The sequence below is a fragment of the Carcharodon carcharias genome, chromosome 12 (assembly GCF_017639515.1).
Source record: "Carcharodon carcharias isolate sCarCar2 chromosome 12, sCarCar2.pri, whole genome shotgun sequence".
In the NCBI taxonomy this organism is placed as follows: domain Eukaryota; kingdom Metazoa; phylum Chordata; class Chondrichthyes; order Lamniformes; family Lamnidae; genus Carcharodon; species Carcharodon carcharias.
In genome coordinates, this window is record NC_054478.1 from 83,288,263 (window position 1) to 83,309,266 (window position 21,004).

A 21,004-nucleotide genomic window follows, 5' to 3' on the forward strand; every position below is an offset into this window, starting at 1 on the left:
AGAATATAGAAAAACTTGGAAACTTAGTGCAGCAGATTTCCATTTGGTATTGGAGCCAAAATTGTAACGTGGAAGAGAAGGTATTTCTCACTGTTGGAGACGAAAGGCAGTTTTTAAGTAACTTTTATATATAATAAGATATTCAGCCAGCTCCCTCCTCGCTCAGTATCTGCTGAGCCACATGCTTATTTTGGTCACGTGAGTAGCGGAGCCAGCCTCAATGAAATGAAGGCGGTTTTCTGGCAGCTCCTGTCGTCGGCTCAGCCGCTCTGATGTTCGGACTCTGATAACATGAAGGTGCAGGAGTGAAGGGAGAGCCCGGGGGTAGGGCGTGTGTATGAGGGCCGGCTCAGCGGTGGTTGGTGTGAGTGAGCCCGGCGCCGGGGAGCCGAGCCCAGGCCAGGCGCGGTTTTACCATGACAGCGTTAGCCGCCGCCTCCTTCTTCTCCAACATTTGCAATTTCGGTGGATGCGGCCTCACCTTTAACACCCTGGCTGAACTTATCGAGCACATCGAGGACACCCACATAGGTAGGTGCCGGCCGGCCGGCCCTGGTCACCGCTGCTGCCTGTACACATGAGCTGTCAGAGCCAGACTGGACTGAGTGGCCCAGGCCTGGCCCATGGACTCCCGGGGGGCGGGGGTGGGGGGGAGCTGAGTAAGATCGGCCTCCTCTCTCCACACATCACTGACAGGTCATTCAGGGATAAACGTGCAGCTCGGAGCGGCTCCCGCCGGGTTAGGACATTGGATTTGGGTGGGCATCAGCGAATAAGCTAAAAGGCGATGGTCGCCTCTCCCTCTCACCTGGTGGTGGGCAAAAGCAGGAGAGGGAAGGAGTTGAAGGCACATTTTCTTTTAGCCCGAAATTGTTGCCTCTTGCTTTCCTCCCATGAAGTACCAATGCGCTTGCAATGCTTCTGCCTTACAACGATTCGTTGTTAGCTTCCCTAGCGACATCAGGATAGCTTTGGTCGGTTCGGGTTTCGCCCACTGTACAAACTTATTTTTACCTTCCTTTTGATGATGGCCGGTAAAATAAGACGCATGGTAGATGCAATATTTTCATAATTTTTCTGGCTTAAATCAGATTTATATGTCAGCATCATACTTCCAGTCTACTGGTAAGAAAGCAGACTATCCTGTCTTACAATATTGCTTTGGGACCATAAAGTGACGAGACTGCATAAAAGTAATGTATTACTCATCCTTGCAATGGTGAACTTGGTGATTGCAGTACTTCAACAAATGCTAGTTGCTTTTGTAATTTTATTTTTACAGTCTGATGCTTCTACAATCTCTAGGTGGTGACTTCATCAGTTTTATAAGATGAAACATTATAAGGGTTTTGATAAGTTTGCTTCAGAACCTCAACGTTCAGGTAACACGTGTGATGGTACGTGAGTGTTTTTCTTGTGGGGTAAATATTGATTTACAGATTGTTAATTAGCCTCTCTGGATTTTTCAAAGTGATTTTTTTTGAGCTCTGTACACTTCGCTGTTAATTGCTCTCTTCAAGTTTGAAGACTTTGCTTGGAACACATGCAAATTCGAAAAAAACATAATGGCTTATAAGAAAGTGCTTTATTTGTTCTGGATATAATATTGCCTAGAATCTAGTTTTGAACTCAGCTACCTTAGATAGATAAAATGAAAATGCTCTTGGCTATTAAGAAGATGTGTACAATGAGTTTGCGTGGTTTCAATTCACTTTGAGCTTTGTCCAGGCCCAGAGTACAGCCTTTGGATATAATCAGGTACAAATTAGTAGTCTTGTTTGTGAAGTTTGTAAGGATCATTGGAGAAAATGATGGAAGTCGCATTGCTGCCCACAGAGCAGGGGAGACTTTTCTAATGCTAGAATTAAAAATAGTCACTTGGTTAAAGAGTAAAGGAGTAAAAGGAACTTTGCTCCTGTGCATGATCTGTTCTGTCTTTTTCGTGGGTATTTGATGACATTGGGTGCTTAAACTGCCAAAATGCTCTGTTCACCCCTCCATGCAGAATAATTTATTTTCCTTTAAAATTTATGAATTATATTTCAGTATAGCTCCAAAACACAATCCTCCCTACATCATTATTCTTCACTTATTATGATCTGAGGCAGTGATTTATTCCAGGATAGTTGCATAACTGTGTGAAAAAGCATTGGAGGTGAGTGGGTCAGTGCTGCCCAGAGAGGAGCACTTTCTAGATATGATTACTAGACGTATAACAGTTATAAGTGAGAACATTCTTTTTCCCTATGCAGCCATTAATTATGATGGATTTCTGGAGATGGGGTATGCAATGTAAATTCAGTTTAGACATTGGCAATTGTTTACCAGTTGGAAAAAATGGTGGACTTATGGTATGAATTTATGATCCTGTAGTTCATTTAGTTTTAAAAAAAATCTTTGGGGAATTGTTAATGGTGTACAACTTTTTGACAGAAAGAAAAGATGTTTGGAACTCCAGAGGGATTTTCCTTATGTCAAATGTTCATTTTAATTTTGCCATATAAACGCATCTGTTGTCACAAAGCTGGAATGTGAAATGTATTGTTCACTTTCTTCTGTATGCAAACACCTGAATCACATGTGAAAATTGCATTGTGTTTATGGAGGTGCTACAGTTGGCTAACAAAAAGATATCTGACCAGTGGTAGTGAATTATAATTCTTCTTTCGTGGCTAAGAAAGATGCCTTACTCGTTATAATACAGATAGTAAATTGTGAGCATACTCTCTAATGATTCCTAAAGATTGCGGTAATTCTATAAAAGTGTGTATTGTGACGGAACCTGTGTATATTTGCATGACTGGGAAATTGATTTAATGGTCAAAAAGAGATGAACCCATTTATATTGGAACCTCATTTCATAGTGCTGTTTCCAATTCTTACATAATTAGTGACTTGATTTAAAATTTCAGTTAATGAAATCTGTTAAATTCAAACTCAACATTCTGTTCCTCCCAGCTGCCATTGATTACTTTCCTCCGCCATATTCATTTCTAATATGTCTGCAAATCCAAACTTCCTGTTGTCAACTCTTTTCTTGGATTTCTGTGTTTGCATTTATAATGGCTCGGACTATGTAAACATATAGTTATATACTCTGGCCAGTGATGGCGCTTTAGTATCTCAGCCAGTATCGGAGAAATGCTTACGTTTTTCCCCCAAACTTTTCCACATTTTGCTGATTAGCAATGACTGATCATAAATCAAAATATTGTGGAAAATAAGAATGTATGACTTGAAAGTGAGGATTGAGTAACATCTGTGTGCCTTGGTCCAAATTTCCCTGTTGTATTTGGGCTTGTTTAGTATATTGAAAAGTTAGGGGATGGTTTACTCTGCCTTTAATACTTTAGTGCCAGTTTTTTATAATGGAGAAAAACTCTTATCTAAACATTGCAACATTTGATAATGGTTAAACCATAAGTAAATATTTCCCTTGCTGTTTGGTGATGGACCAAATGAATCACTCAATGTTTTTGGCAAAAGTTTTGGTTGTCTTTATTTCACTACTGGAAATCCTATATTGGACCAGAATTTACTGTCAGGCCAATGGTGCCTTCTGTTTAATTATGCACAAACTTTGCACAGCAACTTCAGGTGAGGGCAGGTGTGTGCATGAATAAAAATCTGGAAGTTGCTGTCCAAAACTTGCTGCTCAGCTGTTAGTTTTGCAATAACTGCATCTTGTCTGACCCACCTTTGAAATGAAGTAAATGACGTGAAGTTTCCTGCACTTGCATGGTGGATACAAACATAAAATCAGGGCTTGTCCATTTTCTGTCTAGTCCTTTTTAATGACACAAGTCTTAAAAGTCTTCTGGTCTTCTGGCACTGAAAAATAACAGTTACAAGTGTAATCTCATTTATTCAACCTTTTGTTGCTGGTTCAGACTGTTATTAATTTCACAATACTTCTTTAATCTGGTTGGCTAAGGAGGTACTTAGTTGCTTTCCCAGTTCACATGAATCCCAATTGCCCTGCAGAGAATGTTGTGCTGTTTTGATCTCCCACTCAGAGCAACTTCCAATGCAATATCTCATGGAAATTGTGAGGGCTAGCCTAACAAATGGTGGATGCCATTTGTTCATTGGATTAAAATTTACATATCAAAATTAAAATTTTCAACAAAATAATTGTAAAAATTGAGACCATTCATGTTCAGAATTTACATTAATGAATTGGGAGTACACTTTCAAAATTTGGGGACAATCCCAAATTATGGGCATGGTAAATATTGAGGGAAAAGGCAACATTAGTACATTTGCAGAATGGGTGTGTAATTGTCAAATGAATTTCAATAAAAGTAGGTGTAGATAATGCATTTTGGTAGAAAGAATAAGGAGGCTACAATCTGCCTGGATGACCCCCCTAAATGAGGGAGCAGCATAAGGATCTAGAGCTATAGATACATAAATGATTAAAAGTTGAAATGCAGGTTAATAAGCCTATAAAAAGGCCCTGGGGTTAATTTTTAGATGAATTGAATTGAAAAGCCTCAGTTATGTTAACTTTGTTTAGACCATTGGTTAGATTACACTTGGAGTATTGTGCACATATTACAAAAGCTATCCAGAGAGACATTGGAGAAAGTGCAAAAAGATTTACAAGGATCATACCAGAACTTGCTAGGAAAGGCTGAACAGGAAGGCACTGTTTTCTCTAGAAAAGAGGAAGCTGAGGGGTGACTTGATGGAGGTCTTTAAGGTTGATAAGACAGGTGTGAAGAAGATATTTTCATTTGTGGGAAGGACCATAAATATAAGGTAGTCATCAATAAATCCAATAAGAAATTCAGGAGGAACATGTATTACCCAAAGTGTGGTTGGAAAGCTTAGAAGTGTTCTCTTTCTTGCAACAAAAAGCATTAAGGTAACCTAACAGGGATTTTCAGGATGAGTGGTTTTGACAGAGTATGTGGGGGAAATCTATGTCTTTAGGTGGGTTGGTCAATAACAAGCTGTCATAGATTTTAAAATCATTGGCAAAAGGTCTAGAGAAGCAGAAGTTATTTTACTTGAGAGTTGATAAGATTTGGAGTGCTCTACTTGAAAAGATGGTGGAAGCTAATTCATTAAATAATTTTAAAAAGGAGTTAGATAGGTACTTGAGAATCCAAAAGTAGGAATGTGGGAATAAGCATGACTGCTGTGTTGAAGAGCTAGCACAGGCACAATGGGCTGAATGACCTCCTTGATTCTAAGACTCGAACACGATGAGTAAGCAGTTTTTAAAAATTCTTGAATGGGATGTGGACGTTGCTGGCTAGGCCAGCATTTTTATTGTCCAATCCTAATTGTCCAATCCTAATTGCCCAATCCTAATTGCCCTAGCAGCTGCCTTCTTGAACTGCTGCAGCCCATGTGTGTAGGTACACCCACAGTGCCTAGGTCAATGCTAGGAGAACGGATCAACTTCATTCCTTGTAGACTTTGTAGCAGTTTGGTACAACTGAGTGGCTTACTAGGCCATTTCAGAGGATATTTAAGAGTCGTCAACATTGCTGTGTCTGCAGTCATATGAGGATGGTAGATTAGTGAACTAGACAGGTTTTTACAATAATCGACAATGTTTTTTTAAATTCCAGATTTAGGTGCCATGGTGAGATTTGAACCCATGTCCCCAAAGCATTAACTTGGACCTCTGGTTTACTAGTCCGGTGACATTACCATTACACTAACACCTCCCTGGAATTAAGGGAAAATCAATAAGCACGTGAGGGAAAAAGGAATAGTAGGATATACAATGAAGAGGGGTGGAGGAGGCTCATGTGGAGCATAAATGCTGACTTAGGCTCTATAAACTGTTGTTGAGCAGTAGACTCTATGGAACTCTTATGTTTCACAACAACATGGGTTAAATTTATCCATGATTTGTATCTTTTAATAGCTTCTTTAAATTTTTACTTGAAGGTTTTAACCTCTCCTAAAAGCTTGGGTTTGAATATTTGCTTTGAGCAGTGACTACCTTTCTCAAAGTCCTAGAATTAATAAGTAACTGTTATCTTGTCAAAATGTTCCAGTCTTCAATATGATTTCTTTGGTTGTCTTAATTTAACAACATTGAGAATTAATTTCACAAACTTTAGTTAGCTAGTTTTTTTAATGGGCTGTGCACAAGGGAAAAGAAATACTTGTTTCACCTTTTTTGCAATATTAACAACATCCATTTATATAGCATGCTTAAAGCTGTGAAATGTCTTGAAGCGCTTCACAACAGCAATATCAATAAAAACACCTAACCATAGAAGGAGATGGTTGATCAAAGAAATAGGAGCATCATGAGAGAAGAGAGATGTCAAGAAGTGGTGAGGTTTGGGGAGAGAATGCTAGAGCTTAGGGTAAAGGCATGGTTGCCAATGATGGAGTGATTAAAATCAGGGATGCATAAGACCCTAGAATTTAGAGAGCGAGGAGATTCAAAGGTTTGTAGGGCTGGAGGAGGCTAAGTAGAATTGGAGGAGGTGAATCCATGGAGGGATTTAAAAATAAGAATGAGGAATTTAAAATTGACATATTGTTGGACTGGGAGCCAGCCAAGGTCAGCGAGCACGGGCGATGGAAAATGTACACTGCAGAAAGTTGTATAGAGTATGGCCAATTTGTTTAAGTGTATGGATCCTTTAAAATTTTATTATGCAGCATTGCACATGCTATAACTTAAAGGGGCTGATTTGTGTGTGGCCTGTGCAGTAACTTTTGGGTAACGGCAACATTGGTGAACAAGATTTGGAGCAAGTTAAGATATGAACAGCTGAATTTTGGATTATCATAAATTTAAGGAGGGTCGAAGATAGGAGGCTGCCCAGGAGAACATTGGACTAGTCAAGACTAGAGGTGACGAAGGCATGAATGGTGACCTGAAGCACCAGATGAGGTGAGACGGCGTCAGAATAAAATGATTATGGAGCTGGCAGTAGGGAGTCTTGGTAATGGTGCAGATATGTGGCTGGACACTCATCTTGGAGTCAAACGCAAGTTTGCAAACGGTCTTCCTTGGCTTAAAACAGTTGTCGGATATTAGGATAAGTACTTTTTAAAAAAAAAATCAGTTTTAAGCTGATAGAGACAGTGCCTTTCCTCATCCTACTTTGAGTTTTTAAATAGAAGTCTCCAATTATCACCTAATTTATCATCTGTATTTTGTTGATAAAATCTACCAAACTCCACCATTCTCATCCATGGAACAATTGATCTCTCTATTCTGATATATCCCAGTAGCCTAATTGAAGATCTTGTAAACTTTAGATCCCTACCCCAGTGTCATCAAAGTCCAGTGCTATCAAACTACAAATCACCCTAATGCAGTTATGCGGCTAAGCGTCACTCATTTACTGTGTTCATAGAATAAAGATTACAGTCATGATATTTTCTCCCCAAAGCACTATTAAAATCCTAATATTAGAAAAACTTTAAGGTGCTGATTTACATGAACTAAAGTTATTGCCATAAACAAATCCCATTGTTTAAAAAAAAATCTCCCATCTCTAACTCACCATGAACAACTTCATGGGATCTCTATGTGGAATCAAAATATTCCAATAGCCTTGAAACTAATAATGCTGTTTTTTCTGATTGTAATTTTATGTTGCAGCGATCACCAACTTTTGTCAAAACTCTTGATATAAAACATAATCTAGATATGTTTTTAATTTTTCAATAGTGGCTTTAAAATTGTGATTTCAACAGATGAAGTTGCAGAGAAGGTTAGTTGCCTTGATTAATAAAAGATAAATTGTTTTTTACACACAGGCGTGCACTAACTCAATTCACTGGTGATGAATGTGTAATGTCAAGAAAACCAAGATTTTTATTTATGTTTGTTTCTAAATGCTTCACCTCTAGTATCCTCACTTACGATTGAGAACACGTTTAGCTGATGCAACATTGGCATTATTGAATATGTATTTTGCCTGTCAATTCCACAATAAACTTTATCTGTAGAAGTTTCTGGTTTTGGAAGAGTGGAGAGTACTTGTTGAATATATTGGAGATAATTGCTGAAATAGGGTTGGTCATGTAATTTGAAGATATGGTGGATATTAACATCAATTTACTGGGATCACATGCTTGTACTTGAGAAGAGTAGGGATAATGGCTTGGCACTGTTGAGGATGCAAGCTATGCTGATTTGGAGGTGAACAGATATGATAGTTTCAGCAGCTGAAGAGAGAAACCAGTATGGGAGCAGATGATGCTGTGGACATGAAAGGAAGTGTTCCTTGGTGACTGTTCACATAGAGTAAATTGAGTTTTCGTTTGAGAAGTACACCATGGTCATGTATATCTGAACTTGTCCTATCTGGCAACTGGGGAAGCTGATGGAGTCAATGTCAGTGTTGCAGAGATTTTTGCAGGAACCGAAGAGGGTGGGTTCATATTTGCTGATATTTAGCAGGAGAAAGCTTTGGCTTATGTCTTGATGTTGAGCAAACAATTGGAGAGAGTGCAAATAGCCTTCGTGTTGATGGAGGTGAAGAAATGATCGGTGGTGGTGTTCATGTGGAAGCTGTCCTTCCTCACAATTGTAGATGATGTCAAGAAGTAGTGCATAAATGATGAAGTGGAACAGGACAATACACAGATAACCATAAAGCAGTCAAATAATCATTCAAAATTATGAATAATGTTCATATCTTGAAACTTAGAATGTTTGTGGAGAAGAGAAATGCTTCTGCCAAAATGGCCTGTTTCTAGTTAATTTTGAGAGTCTACATGAAAAGATTCAGAAAAGCTGGATTTTAGAGAAACTACTATAGCAATAACGAGAATCTGGTGAGGACTAGATAAAAGTTCTAATTAGACAGTGATTCTGGAATCTAATAAACGATTCTCTCAGCTGCTGATTTCTAAATCCATTTTTATTCACTATTTAATTTCACTAAATATGGTAATATGCTAGTTATGTATTGTAAGCTATATTAATCATATTTGATCTATCTTTTTATTTTTACCAATACCAGTTTTATAAGATTGTTCCAAAAGATTTAGATCACCTGGATAATTACTGGCCTTTTATTGTGCCTTAGTTTCTTATGCCTTATATGTGAAGGGGTGAAATGCCTGATAGGGTACATCCCTTTTGCTGTCATTAAGTTGCTATATTCAAACAGAAAATTATTGAACTTCACTTCAGCGCAGTGTTCAGGCAGTGAGAAAAGTTTTTTTTAGACAAGATTTTTGTACCATTGGCCAACATGTGCTAGGTTTGTGAGGGGAGGAAGGACTTGGCTGGGAGAAGAAAGAGGCATCATAATGTAGAGGCAGGATGGGAGCTTAGTTTGGCTGAAACTAGTTACTGTTGTGGCCTGGGATATGAGACATTCATTTTAGGATCAGTTTCTGGAGGCTTGTTCTGAAGGAAAAAACAAGGTTGATAATTATTCACTGTATACCAACTGTACTTAATTGAATGTAGGTGGTGGGCAATAGGAACAGTGTGAAACTATGGTAGTTGGGTTAGGATGTGCATGTTTGTAATGTGTATCCCTATAAATAAAGGCTTATAAAAATATATATAAATTGACTCAAGTTCAATCGATCCATCTGGCTTTCCAGAGTATAACAGCATGGGTCACATTCCTGCCGAGCATGGGGCTACCTGGGGGAGAGGATTGAATATGACGCTCAAATAATCAGGGGTGTAGATGACTCCTGGATTTGTAGTTCTTTATGAACTACTCTATCTTGCAACATTATCTGCTATCATAGTTTTGCTTTTTCCCGCCATCTCTTGCTCCTCCGTTTAAAGTCTCCTGCCCCCTAATAGCGAATGTGTTTTAGTCCAAGCTGCAAGTTTAAATGCACCTGTAATAGAGTACATTGCCCAGTTTGCTGCCCCCTGCTTGTTCTGTGCTTTTACTGGGTTCTTTTAAATGATTGGTACTCTGCTCAAATTTGATTTCCTGGACTCCTACCATCAGGACTTTGCTGCTCTGCCGAACTAAGACAACTGCTCAGCAGGTCTGGCAGCATCGGCGGAGAAGAAAAGAGTTGACGTTTCGAGTCCTCGTGACCCTTCCACAGAACTGAGTGAATATAAGGAGAGGGGTGAAATATAAGCTGGTTTAAGGTGGTGGGGTGGGGGGAGAGAAGTCGGGGCGGGGGGGGTGGTTGTTGTAGGGACAAGCAAGCAGTGATAGGAGCAGATAATCAAAAGATGTCACAGACAAAAGAACACAGAGGCGTTGAAGGTGGTGATATTATCTAAACAAATGTGCTAATTAAGAATGGATGGTAGGGCACTCAAGGTACAGCTCTAGTGGGGGTGGGGTGGAAAGACTAGCAGGGCATTAAAGATTTTAAAATAATGGAAATAGGTGGGAAAAGAAAAATCTCTATAAATTATTGGAAAAAAACTAAAGGAAGGGGGAAGAAACAGAAAGGGGGTGGGGATGGAGGAGGGAGTTCAGGATCTAAAGTTGTTGAATTCAATATTCAGTCCGGAAGGCTGTAAAGTGCCTAGTCGGAAGATGAGGTGCTGTTCCTCCAGTTTGCGTTGGGCTTCACTGGACATGTGGGCAAGAGAGCAGGGTGGAGTGTTAAAATGGCAAACGACAGGGAGGTTTGGGTCATTCTTGCGGACAGACCACAGGTGTTCTGCAAAGCAGTCGCCCAGTTTACGTTTAGTCTCTCCAATGTAGAGGAGACCATATTGGGAGCAACAAATGCAGTAGACTAAGTTGGGGGAAATGGAAGTGAAATGTTGCTTCGCTTGAAAGGAGTGTTTGGGCCCTTGGACGGTGAGGAGAGAGGAAGTGAAGGGGCAGGTGTTGCATCTTTTGCGTGGGCATGGGAAGGTGCCATAGGTGGGGGTTGAGGAGTAGGGGGTGATGGAGGAGTGGACCAGGGAACGATCCCTACGGAATGCCGCTGGGGGGGAGAAGGGAAGATGTGTTTGGTGGTGGCATCATGCTGGAGTTGGCGGAAATGGCGGAGGATGATCCTTTGAATGCGGAGGCTGATGGGGTGATAAGTGAGGAGAAGGGAGACCCTATCATGTTTCTGGGAGGGAGGAGAAAGCGTGAGGGCGGATGCGCGCGAGATGAGCCGGACACGGTTGAGGGCCCTGTCAACGACCGTGGGTGGAAAACCTCGGTTAAGGAAGAAGGAGGATATGGTAGAGGAACTGTTTTGGAAGGTAGCATCATCAGAACAGATGCGACGGAGGCGAAGGAACTGAGAGAATGGGATGGAGTCCTTACAGGAAGCGGGGTGTGAGGAGCTGTAGTCGAGGTAGCTGTGGGAGTTGTTAGGCTTGTAATGGATAGACAGTCTATCACGAGAGATTATCACCAGATTTCCAGCATCCGCAGTTTTTTTGTTTTTAAGACAACTGCTGCGCAGTTGCTTCAAGTTTTAAGTTAACCCTTTCCAGACGACAGTATTCTCCACTTTCTGCTGTTAACTGCTGAGTATTAGGACTGTAGTAGCATGTATGCTTTATTCTGCTGATTTGTTGGTACCTGGATAGAAATCTGCTTTCTTTTGGTCTGGAACCAAGAGCAGTGAAGCCCAGCTATGGTCCTGTGAAAGTTAAATCCATGTGATCTTTGCAGGTAAGGCAGTGTTTCGAGGAACAACTGTAGGGAGGTGAGAAGCACGCAAGATCAGGAGCAGCAGTCGTAGATGCTACAGCCAGTCTAACCCAATTCAGCGAAGAGTGCTGAAGGATTTCTGAAGTTAACTGGCTGTCTGCTTCGATAACCTTGCCCGCTTTCACCCTTGCCCCAGTCTGTCTGCTGACTCATCCATGCCTTTGCCTTTATCATCTCCGGACTCTCTTTCCAATCTTCTGCCCAGCCTTCCAATATCATCCTCCGTTTACTTCAGATATATCCACTGCCTGTATCCTATCCAGTACCAATTTCTGCTCAAACATTTCCCCTCCCCTGTGCTTGGTGATAAACATTGTCTTGCTGTTTCCTGACACCTGCTTAAATCATTCCAAGGCATCACCTCTCTGTAACCACCTCCAACCTGCTGGGAACTGAGTTCCTCTTACCTGGGCTTTTTGTGCATCCCCTACTCCCCTTGCCCTATCATTACTAGCTGCGCCTGAAGGCTTCTCGGCCCTTTGCTCTAGAATTTGCTTCCTAGACCACTCTTCTAAGACCCTTCTTGGGAGCAAAACTCCTAATAGCATCATCTTAAGCTTGCTGTCTGTTTTCCTGCTTACAATTCTGTAAAGCACCTTGGGATTTTTTTTCACTAAGTATGTTATATAAATGCAACCTTTTGCTCTTCTGTAGATAGGTATTTCTGTGGGGGCATGACTTGTGTCTAGAATGGTATGTTGCCTCCAGGCGCTAGTATTGAAGAGTATGCTAACAGACTTCTGGAAAATTTAGTGAACAGTGGAGGATCAGCAAGGGCAGAAGAGGGGGAATCTAGAGGAGCTCAAGTAGCTATTCTGGCTGGTCCTGCTGCCGCCATCATGCTGATCCTGAACCTGGCGAGGTGTAACAGCAAGCAGTGGGAGGCCTTACTCAGTGATGCTCATCCAAAGTCAGTGGCCATGCCACCTGAGCTGGCTCAGGCTCAGGGGATGCCGCTGCGGGAAAGAAGCAGCAGCAGCTGGAGGAGCAAACACAGGCTGAGGAGATGAAGAAACAGTGGGGCCTCCACCTGAATGAATTCTGCTGCCTGGCTCTCATTCATTCTTTAAAGACACTGACACCTTGGTCTGCAGAGACACTCTCAAGAGGACGAACGATTTTGATCTTCTATACAGCCACTCAGTTGTTAGTGGTTCATGCAGTAGACAATCTCGAGGAAGTTATGGCTGTCTGGTGAATTGATGACATAGTTACAGCCAAGAGCATCACCAGAGAATTTGCACCTGAACTTTTGGCTTTTTATTTATATTTTACTTTAAATTGATTGTAAAACTTAACGTAATTCAGCCTCTGGGTGCAACAGGAATTGACTTTAATAAATCATTAATAATAGTTTGCAGAAAGGTGTGAAGAATTTGATTAAATATTCAAAGGGAAAAATTTGCATGGTCATAGGAAAGAGTCAGCGGAAGTGGGGATTAATTTGATAGCTGTCTCTCAAAGAGCTGTCACAGGCGCAATGGTCTTAATGGCCGTCTCCTGTGCCGTAACGTTCTGTGATTTCTATGATTTTGGACAGCCAGCACACCTCTGTTTCTATATTTATGTGTAGACTTTCAGTACTTTTGTAAAAAGTGTGACATGAGCTTGGGGGAGGTGGGGGGCTGGTGTACAGTTAGCAGGTCAACTACCCTTATAAAGTGGTATGTGCCTTTAATGTAACTAGGGTGTTTCTGTGCTAAGAGGTTCCATTCAATTTCTCATTAAAGTTTGGTTGGTTGATCATGCGAGGAGGTGCATTTGCTTGGGAAAAAAAATCACTGAAATGTGAAGTAAACCATTTGCTCTCTAATGGTTAGCTTGGTATTGCAAAATTAATTTGTATGTATTCCCCTTGTTGGATCTTTGGGAATCAGTATCCTGATGTGTTCGTCAGCACTCGTTTTTAAACAGATGTGTTGAGGAGAAAGAAACTTGAAATTGGCAGACAAAACCAAAGAATGCTGGAGAGTGTTAATTGCTTGCAGTTAATTTTTAAAAGGAGCTGCAGAAGTGAGACTCATTCCTAATAAGTTACCTCGTGCCAAGTAATTAGCATTTTTATTTTGGAAATGGAGTGAGAGATTTTATATTCTTTGTGCTATCTTACCGAACTAAAGAAGGCAACTCTGAAAAAAAATTCAACCCAAAAAATGGGAGGTAATGTCATTGTGACTCTAACACCTAATAAAAGAGTTAGTGAGAATGAAAAAGGACCCCCAAAAATTAAGAAGTCACACTTGAGAAAACCTCAAGAAGAGCCTTCAAAAAATATATATATATTTTGACCCCTGCAACAGTACAAAAGCAAAATAGTTTGGATGTTGTCTTCCACCCTATCATAGACCTTCCCTTTGTTCTTTTTCCAAATCTCCCCACATTCACTTGCTTGAATCCTTTTGCATTTATAGCTTTTCCCAGTTCTGATGAAAGGTCACTATTCGCAAACGTGAACTCGGTTTTCCTCTCTCTACAGATATTGGCTGACCATTTCCTGTTTTTAATTTCCAATTTCTGGCATCCACAGTATTTTGCTTTTACAGAACTGTACAGGGTTTTGCTAACACCACATCTGGAGTACAATGCGCAGTTTTTGTCTCCATATCTAAGCATATACTTGCTTTGAGATGACACAGTGGAGGTTCTTGCAATGAAAAATTTGCCTTGTGATGAGAGACTGAGTAAAGTGGGCATTTAGAAAAATGAGAATTGACTTCACTGAAACATAGAAGATTCTGAAGGGCTTGAGAGGGTAGACTTTTGGGAGGTTGTTTCCCCTGGCTGGGGAGGCACAGTCTCAGGACTGAAATGAGAAACTCGGAGAGTTGTAAATCTTTGGAGTAGTCTACCCAGGAGAGTTGTGGATGCTCCATTGTTGAATATATTGAAGGCTGGAATGGATAGATTGTTGATCTCAGGAAATTGAGGGATATGGGAAGTGGATAGGAGAATAGAGTTGAAGAGCCATAATCCTGTTGAGTGGTGGAGCAGGCATGAGGTGCCATATGGTCTTCTACTATTTCTTATGCTCTTACAATGAGAAGGAGTTTTTGTTTCCATAATTCCTTGTTGCATGTCCAACAAGGAAGAATACAGTGCCACACGCACAATTTTTGTTAAAAAATGCCTTGCATACAATACAGATAAATGTATTTCACAAACATCTACTGCCATTTAGTGCAAAATTTGCAATCTTTCTCATCTAAAATTTAGAATTCTGATAGGAGTTCATCAGGCACAAGACATCTTGATGCACCTTCTAGGTTTTTGTCATGCAGTTTGAGTGGTGCTTTGACTTCATTTGATTGTGCAAGTCAATATTTTCAGCAATCAATCAATTTGATGTGCCAGACTTGTTACTGCTGTCCATCCAGGGCTATTGATTTGGCTTGCTTTCTTTTGCTGGCCTGGAGTAGTTATTCTGATTTGGTTAAGCTGACAACTGCTCCTCTGTCCATACAGTGCTGGTATTTCCATGGTGCTCAAGTCCAGCATTTTTAACCATTTTGGATGTAATTTTAGCATATAACCAGCTAGAACAAAGGAAGCAAATCACACAGCAGGGTCTTAAAATGCTTTTTGTCTTCTCACTTTACCAACAAACGCATAAAAAGGTTAAGGTGCATGCCCAGTACAAATTTGGTATTAAGATCACATGCCCAATGTATTAATTTTTAAACTACTAATCAAAGACTTAATTTGCCCATATAGATTCACAATTAGCCACATGTAGCTAGTGCCTATGTACTGGACAACACTAATCTAGATAATAAAGCAAGCCCAGTAAGCAGCCCGATGCTGGGAGAGCACAGGAGGGAGAGGGATCGAAATTGGGTTTATTTTAACAATAGCTGATGAAAAACAAAGGTAAAAGTTATTAGAATGACTCCAGTGGGATGAAAAGGACCTGGATTTAAATGCTTGGGAAAAATATTGCTGATCAAATGGAGGAGAAACAATTTCAGAAACATAAATGTGTTGGATAAGGTACAAGTTAAATATATTCTGATCGAGTGGGAGGGTTGTGTGAAAGGCTGGACTCCATTGCTAATTAGAATGGAGCAAAATGTTGGCTTGGATATTACGGTAAAAAGAATGGTGATTCTCAGAGTAAATTGGGCAGCACCTCAGTGTCACCACACATGCGGTTAAACTTGAAAATCAGCAAGTTATTGTGTGAGTTTGCCTGCTCCTTTAGGTGCTACCTTATAATACTCCTCATCACAAAGTTTGGCATATAAATAGATGGGCATGAAGTTGCAGCACTTATGTGATGGGTACACACTAAACATATCAGAAAAAATTAACTTTTGTCCGTTCCAGTGTAAGTAAATTTTTATAATTGGGTAAGTCTGAATTACTGTCAAACAACATGTCTGACACTTAAAATGAATTTTTACAGGGATGTAGTGTGATTCCTTCAAATTTAATTCTTGTTCTAGATTGAAAATATATGAAAGCTTTTGTAATTGTACAAATGAAAGCTGACCCCATGTCTGTGGATGATTTCAAGGCACAGCAGGTAAATGAGGTAGACATCAAGAATAGATTGTTGGGCGATTTGAGATAAGGGTATGTTGTCAGGAAGAGAAGCCATTGCTGAAAATGATCTGATTTTAATTGGATAGGAAAGAGTGGAACTTGTGTTCCAGATTGGATTTCTGGGTCTTGCACAGGTGTACATTCTCAGAATCTCTTTAGGTGTTTAAACCTGATGAGGTAAATATGGCTTCAATTCTAGCTGCTTTATTCCAAAAGTAAATAAAGCGTACAGAACAAATGGAACATTCATGGCATCAGGTCAAACATGGGCAAGGAAAACTCCTGCTGATTACCAAGTACTGCCCTCTCTCACTGATGAATCAGTGTTCCGTCATGTTGAAGCTCCGCCATATTGAACACCACTTGGAGGAAGCACTGAGGGTGGCAAGGGCACAGAGAATGTACTCTGGGTGGGGAATTTCAATGTCCATCATCAAGGGTGGCTTGGTAGCACCGTCACTGACCAAGCTGTCCGAATCCTGAATGACATAGCTGCTAGACTGGGTCTGCGGCAAATGAAGGAACCAACAAGAGGGAAAAACATACTTGACCTCATTCTCACCAACCTGCCTGCCGTGGATGCATCTGTCTATGACAGTATCAATAGAAGTGACCGCCGCACAGTCATTGTGGAAACAAAGTCCCACCTTCACATTGAGGATAACCTCCATCATGTTGTGTGGCACGAGCACTGTGCTAAGTGGGAGAAATTTTTAACAGACCTAACAACTCAAGACTGGGCATCCCTGAGGTGGCAGAATTGTACTCAAATACAATCTGCAACCTCATTGTCTAGCATATTCCCCACTCTACCATCCCCATTAAGCCAGGGGACCAACCCTGGTTCAATGAAGAGTGCAGGAGGGCCTGCTAGGAGCAGCACCAGGCATACCTAAAAATGAGGTGTCAACCTGGTGAAGCTATAACACAGGACTACTTGTGTGCCAAACAGGATAAGCAGGAAGTCTGGGAAGAGTGTCCTGCAGTCAGCATTGCAGTGAAGCAGTCTGGGAAGAGTGTCCTGCAGCCAGCATCGCAGTGAAGCAACCTGGGAAGAGTGTCCTGCAGTCAGTTCTTGTTGAAAATAACAAGAGTGACAACACAGCGCGAGAGTGTGACGGAGAGATCAGAACCAGCGCGAGTGTGGGGAAGCTTCAGAAAGCAATGTAAGCACAAAGGTGAGAGCTGATTGGTGAGTAGTGGGTAAGTGTTTTCTCTAGTTTAAAATAGATTAAGCTAAGGAAAGATAAAGGTTCTAGTTTTTATTTCAAAGTACATAAATTTAATGTTTTTTTTACTGTATATAACTTAAAAGTACATTTTTTTCTCAACTAGAGGCATGGCAGGGCAGCTCAGTCCCATATTATGTACTTCCTGGAACATGTGGGAAGTCCTAGATGCTCCTTGCCCTCTGAGGGACCGTGTGTGCAGGAAGTGCCACCCGCTGCAGCTACTTGAGCTCTGATTTTCAGAGCTTGAGCAGCAGCTGGAGGCACTGAGGTGCATCCGTGAGGCTGAGAGTTTCGTGGATAGCACGTTTTTAGACGTGGTCACCCCAAAGTTTACGGAAGTGCAGACAGAGAAGGAATGGATGACCATCAGAAGAAAGGTGTCAGGCAGGTAGTCAGGAAATCCCCAGTGTACATCTTACTCGAGAACTGTTTTTCTGTGTTGGAAAATGGTGAGAGTGACAGTTCCTCTGGGCAGTGCAGCCACACTCTTGGCACTGTGAGCTGCTCAGCTGCACAGTGGGGAAGGAAAAAGGGAAGAGCAATAGTGGTAGGAGATTTGATAGTAAAGGGAACAGACAGGCGTTTCAACTTCCCCAACATTAACTGGGTGAGTCATAGTGTGATAGGTTTAGAGGGAGCAGAATTCTTAAAATGCATCCAGGAGAGCTTTTTAAGTCAGTATGTAGAAGGTCCTACAAGAGAAGGGGCTGTCCTGGATTTCATTTTAGGGAATGAAGCCAGGCAAATGGTAGAGGAGAGGTATCAGTTGGGGGCATTTTGCAGATAGTAATCATTAACTCTGTTAGATTCAAGGTTGTTATGGAAAAGGACAAGGATGGGCCAGAAATCAGAGTTCTAAATTGGGGGAAGGCCAATTTTAATAAGATCAGATATGATTTGGCCAGAGTAGACTGGGAGCAGCTACTTTTAGGTAAATCTGTGTCAGGAGGAAATAGGGAGAGTACAGGGCCAACATATCCCAACAAATATGAAGGATGGGACCAACAAATCCAGGGGACCCTGGATGACGAGTGATGTACAGGATTGGATAAAGAGAAAAAGGGAGGCTAATGGCAGATACCGAGGGCTCGGTATCTCTCAGCGGAAGCTCTCGCAGAGTATAGAATGTGTAGGGGGAACTTAAAAAGGAAATTAGAGCAATAAGAAACATTGGCAGGAAAATCCAGTTATTTTACAAGTACGTTACGAGCAAAAGGACAACTAGGGAAATAGTAGGGTCCATTATAGACCATAGTGATAATTTGTGTGTGGAGCTGGAACATGTAGGTACGGTTCTAAATGAATACTTTGTGTTGGTGCTCACAAGTGAGAAGGACGATGTGGGTATGGAAATCAGGCAGAAGGACTGTAATATAATTAAAGAAATTAGCATAGAAAGGGAGGAGGTTCTAAGTGGTCTGGCAGGCTTAAAAGTAGATAAATCTCCAGGCCTGGGTGAGATGTATCCCAGGCTGTTGAGTGAGGCAAGGGAGGAGATAGCAGGGAGCACTGGCAATAATGTTCAAAACCTCTCTGGCCACAGGAGAGCTGCCAGAGGACTGGAGGACAGCCAATGTGGTACTGTTATTCAGGAAGGGAGGAAGGGATAAACCAGGGAACTACAGGCCAGTCAGTCTAACCTCAGTGGTGGGGAAACTATTGGAAGCAATTCTGAGGGACAGAATTAATCTACATTTGGAGGGGCAGGGATTAACCAAGGACAGTCAGCATGGTTTTGTTAAGGGGAGGGTCATGTCTGACCAATTTGATTGAATTTTTCGAAGAGGTGACCAGGTTTATAGATGAAGGCATTACATTTGACGTAGTCAACTTGGACTTCAGCAAGGCTTTTGATAAGGTCCCACGTGGGAGACTGATAACAAAGGTAAGAGCCTATGGGATCCAAGGCAATTTGGCAAATTGGATCCAGAATTAGCTGAGTGGCAGGAAGCAGAGGGTGATGGTCAAAGGGTGTTTTTGTGACTGGAATGCCTGTGTCCAGTGGGGTTCCACAGGGATCGGTGTTGGATCCCTTGCTGTTTGTGGTATTTATAAACAATTTAGACTTGAATGTAGGAGGGGTGACCAGTAAGTTTGCGGATGGGATGACACGAAAATTGGTGGGGTGGCAAATAGTGAGGAGGATAGCCTTGATTACAGGAGGATATAGATGGGCTGGTCAGATGGGCTGATCAGTGGCAAATAGAATTTAATCCGGATAAGTGTGAGGTGATGCACTTGGGCAGGACAAACAAGTCAAGGGAATACACGATGAATGGTAGGACCCTGAGAAGTACCGAGGATCAGAGGGACCTTGGTGTGCATGTCCACCGGTCCCTTAAGGTAGTGGGACAGGTAGATAAGGTGGTTAAGAAGGCATATAGGATACTTGCCTTTATTAGCCGAGGCGTAGAATATAAGAGCAGGGAGGTTATGCTGGAACTGTATAAAACGCTGTTTGGGCCACAGCTAGAGTATTGCATGCAGTTCTGGAATCCGCATTATAGGAAGGATGTGATTGCCTGAGAGAGAGTGCAGAGATTTACCAGGATGTTGACTGGGCTAGAGAGTTTTATTTATGAGGAGAGATTGGATAGACTGGGGTTACTTTCTCTGGAGCAGAAGAGATTGAGGGGAGACATGATTGAGGTGTATAAAATTTTGAGGGGCGTAGGTGGGGTAGACAGGAAGAAACTTTTCCCCTTGGTGGAGGGATCAATAACCAGGGGGCATAGATTTAAGGTAAGGGGCAGGAGGTTTAGAGTGGATGTGGGGAAGAATTTTTTCACCCAGAAGGGTGGTGGGAATCTGGAACTCACTGCCTGAAAGGGTGGTAGAGGCAAAAACCCTCCAAACATTTAAGAAATATTTGGATGTACACTTGCGATGCCAGTGCATACAAGGCTATGGGCCTAGTGCTGGAAAATGGGATTAGAATAGTTAGGTACTTGTTTGACTGGCGCAGACTTGATGGGCCGGAAGGGTCTTTTTCTGTGCTGTAGACCTCTATGACAAGTGATCGACAAAGTTAAGTGATCCTACAACCAATGGATCAGATCTAAACTCCGCAGTCCTGCCACATCCAGTCATGAATGGTGGTGGACAATTAAACAACTCACTGGAGGAGGAGGCTCCACAAATATCCCCATCCTCAATGATGGAGGAGCCCAGCACATCAGTGCAAAGATTGAGTCTGTAGCATTTGCAACAATCTTCAGCCAGAAGTGCCGAGTGGGTGATCCATCTCTGCCTCCTCCAGAGATTCCCAGTATCACAGGTGCCAGTCTCCAGCTAATTTGATTCAGCCCACGTAAAATCAAGAAATGGCTGAAGGCACTGGATAGTGCAAAGGCTATGGGCCCTCACAATATTCTGGCCATAGGACTGAAGACTTGTGCTCCAGAACTTGCCACACCCCAAGCCAAGCTATTCCAGTACAGCTGCAACACTATCATTTACCTGGCTATGTGGAAAATTGCCCAGGATAGGCATCTGTCACAAAAAGCAGGACAAATCCAACCTGGCCAATTACCGCCCTACCAGTCTACTCTCCATCAGTAAAGTAATAGAAAGGGTCATCAACAGTGCTATCAAGCGGCACTTGATTAGCAATAACCTGCTCACTGGTGCCCAGTT

The 21,004-nt window shown here is 41.7% G+C and overlaps 1 protein-coding gene across 2 annotated transcripts in view; it reads left to right on the forward strand.

The window, feature by feature from the left end:
* Nucleotides 1-215: 215 nt before the first annotated feature.
* Nucleotides 216-21,004, forward strand: part of LOC121285087 (juxtaposed with another zinc finger protein 1-like) — a 131,876-nt gene continuing 111,087 nt past the window's right edge. The window contains exon 1 of one of the 2 annotated variants that reach the window (XM_041201217.1): nucleotides 216-531. In XM_041201217.1, the coding sequence (XP_041057151.1) occupies nucleotides 417-531 (115 nt within the window). In that variant the 5' untranslated portion in view covers nucleotides 216-416. The remainder of the gene's footprint in view (nucleotides 532-21,004) is intronic. The other variant, XR_005944598.1, reaches the window with a different exon arrangement.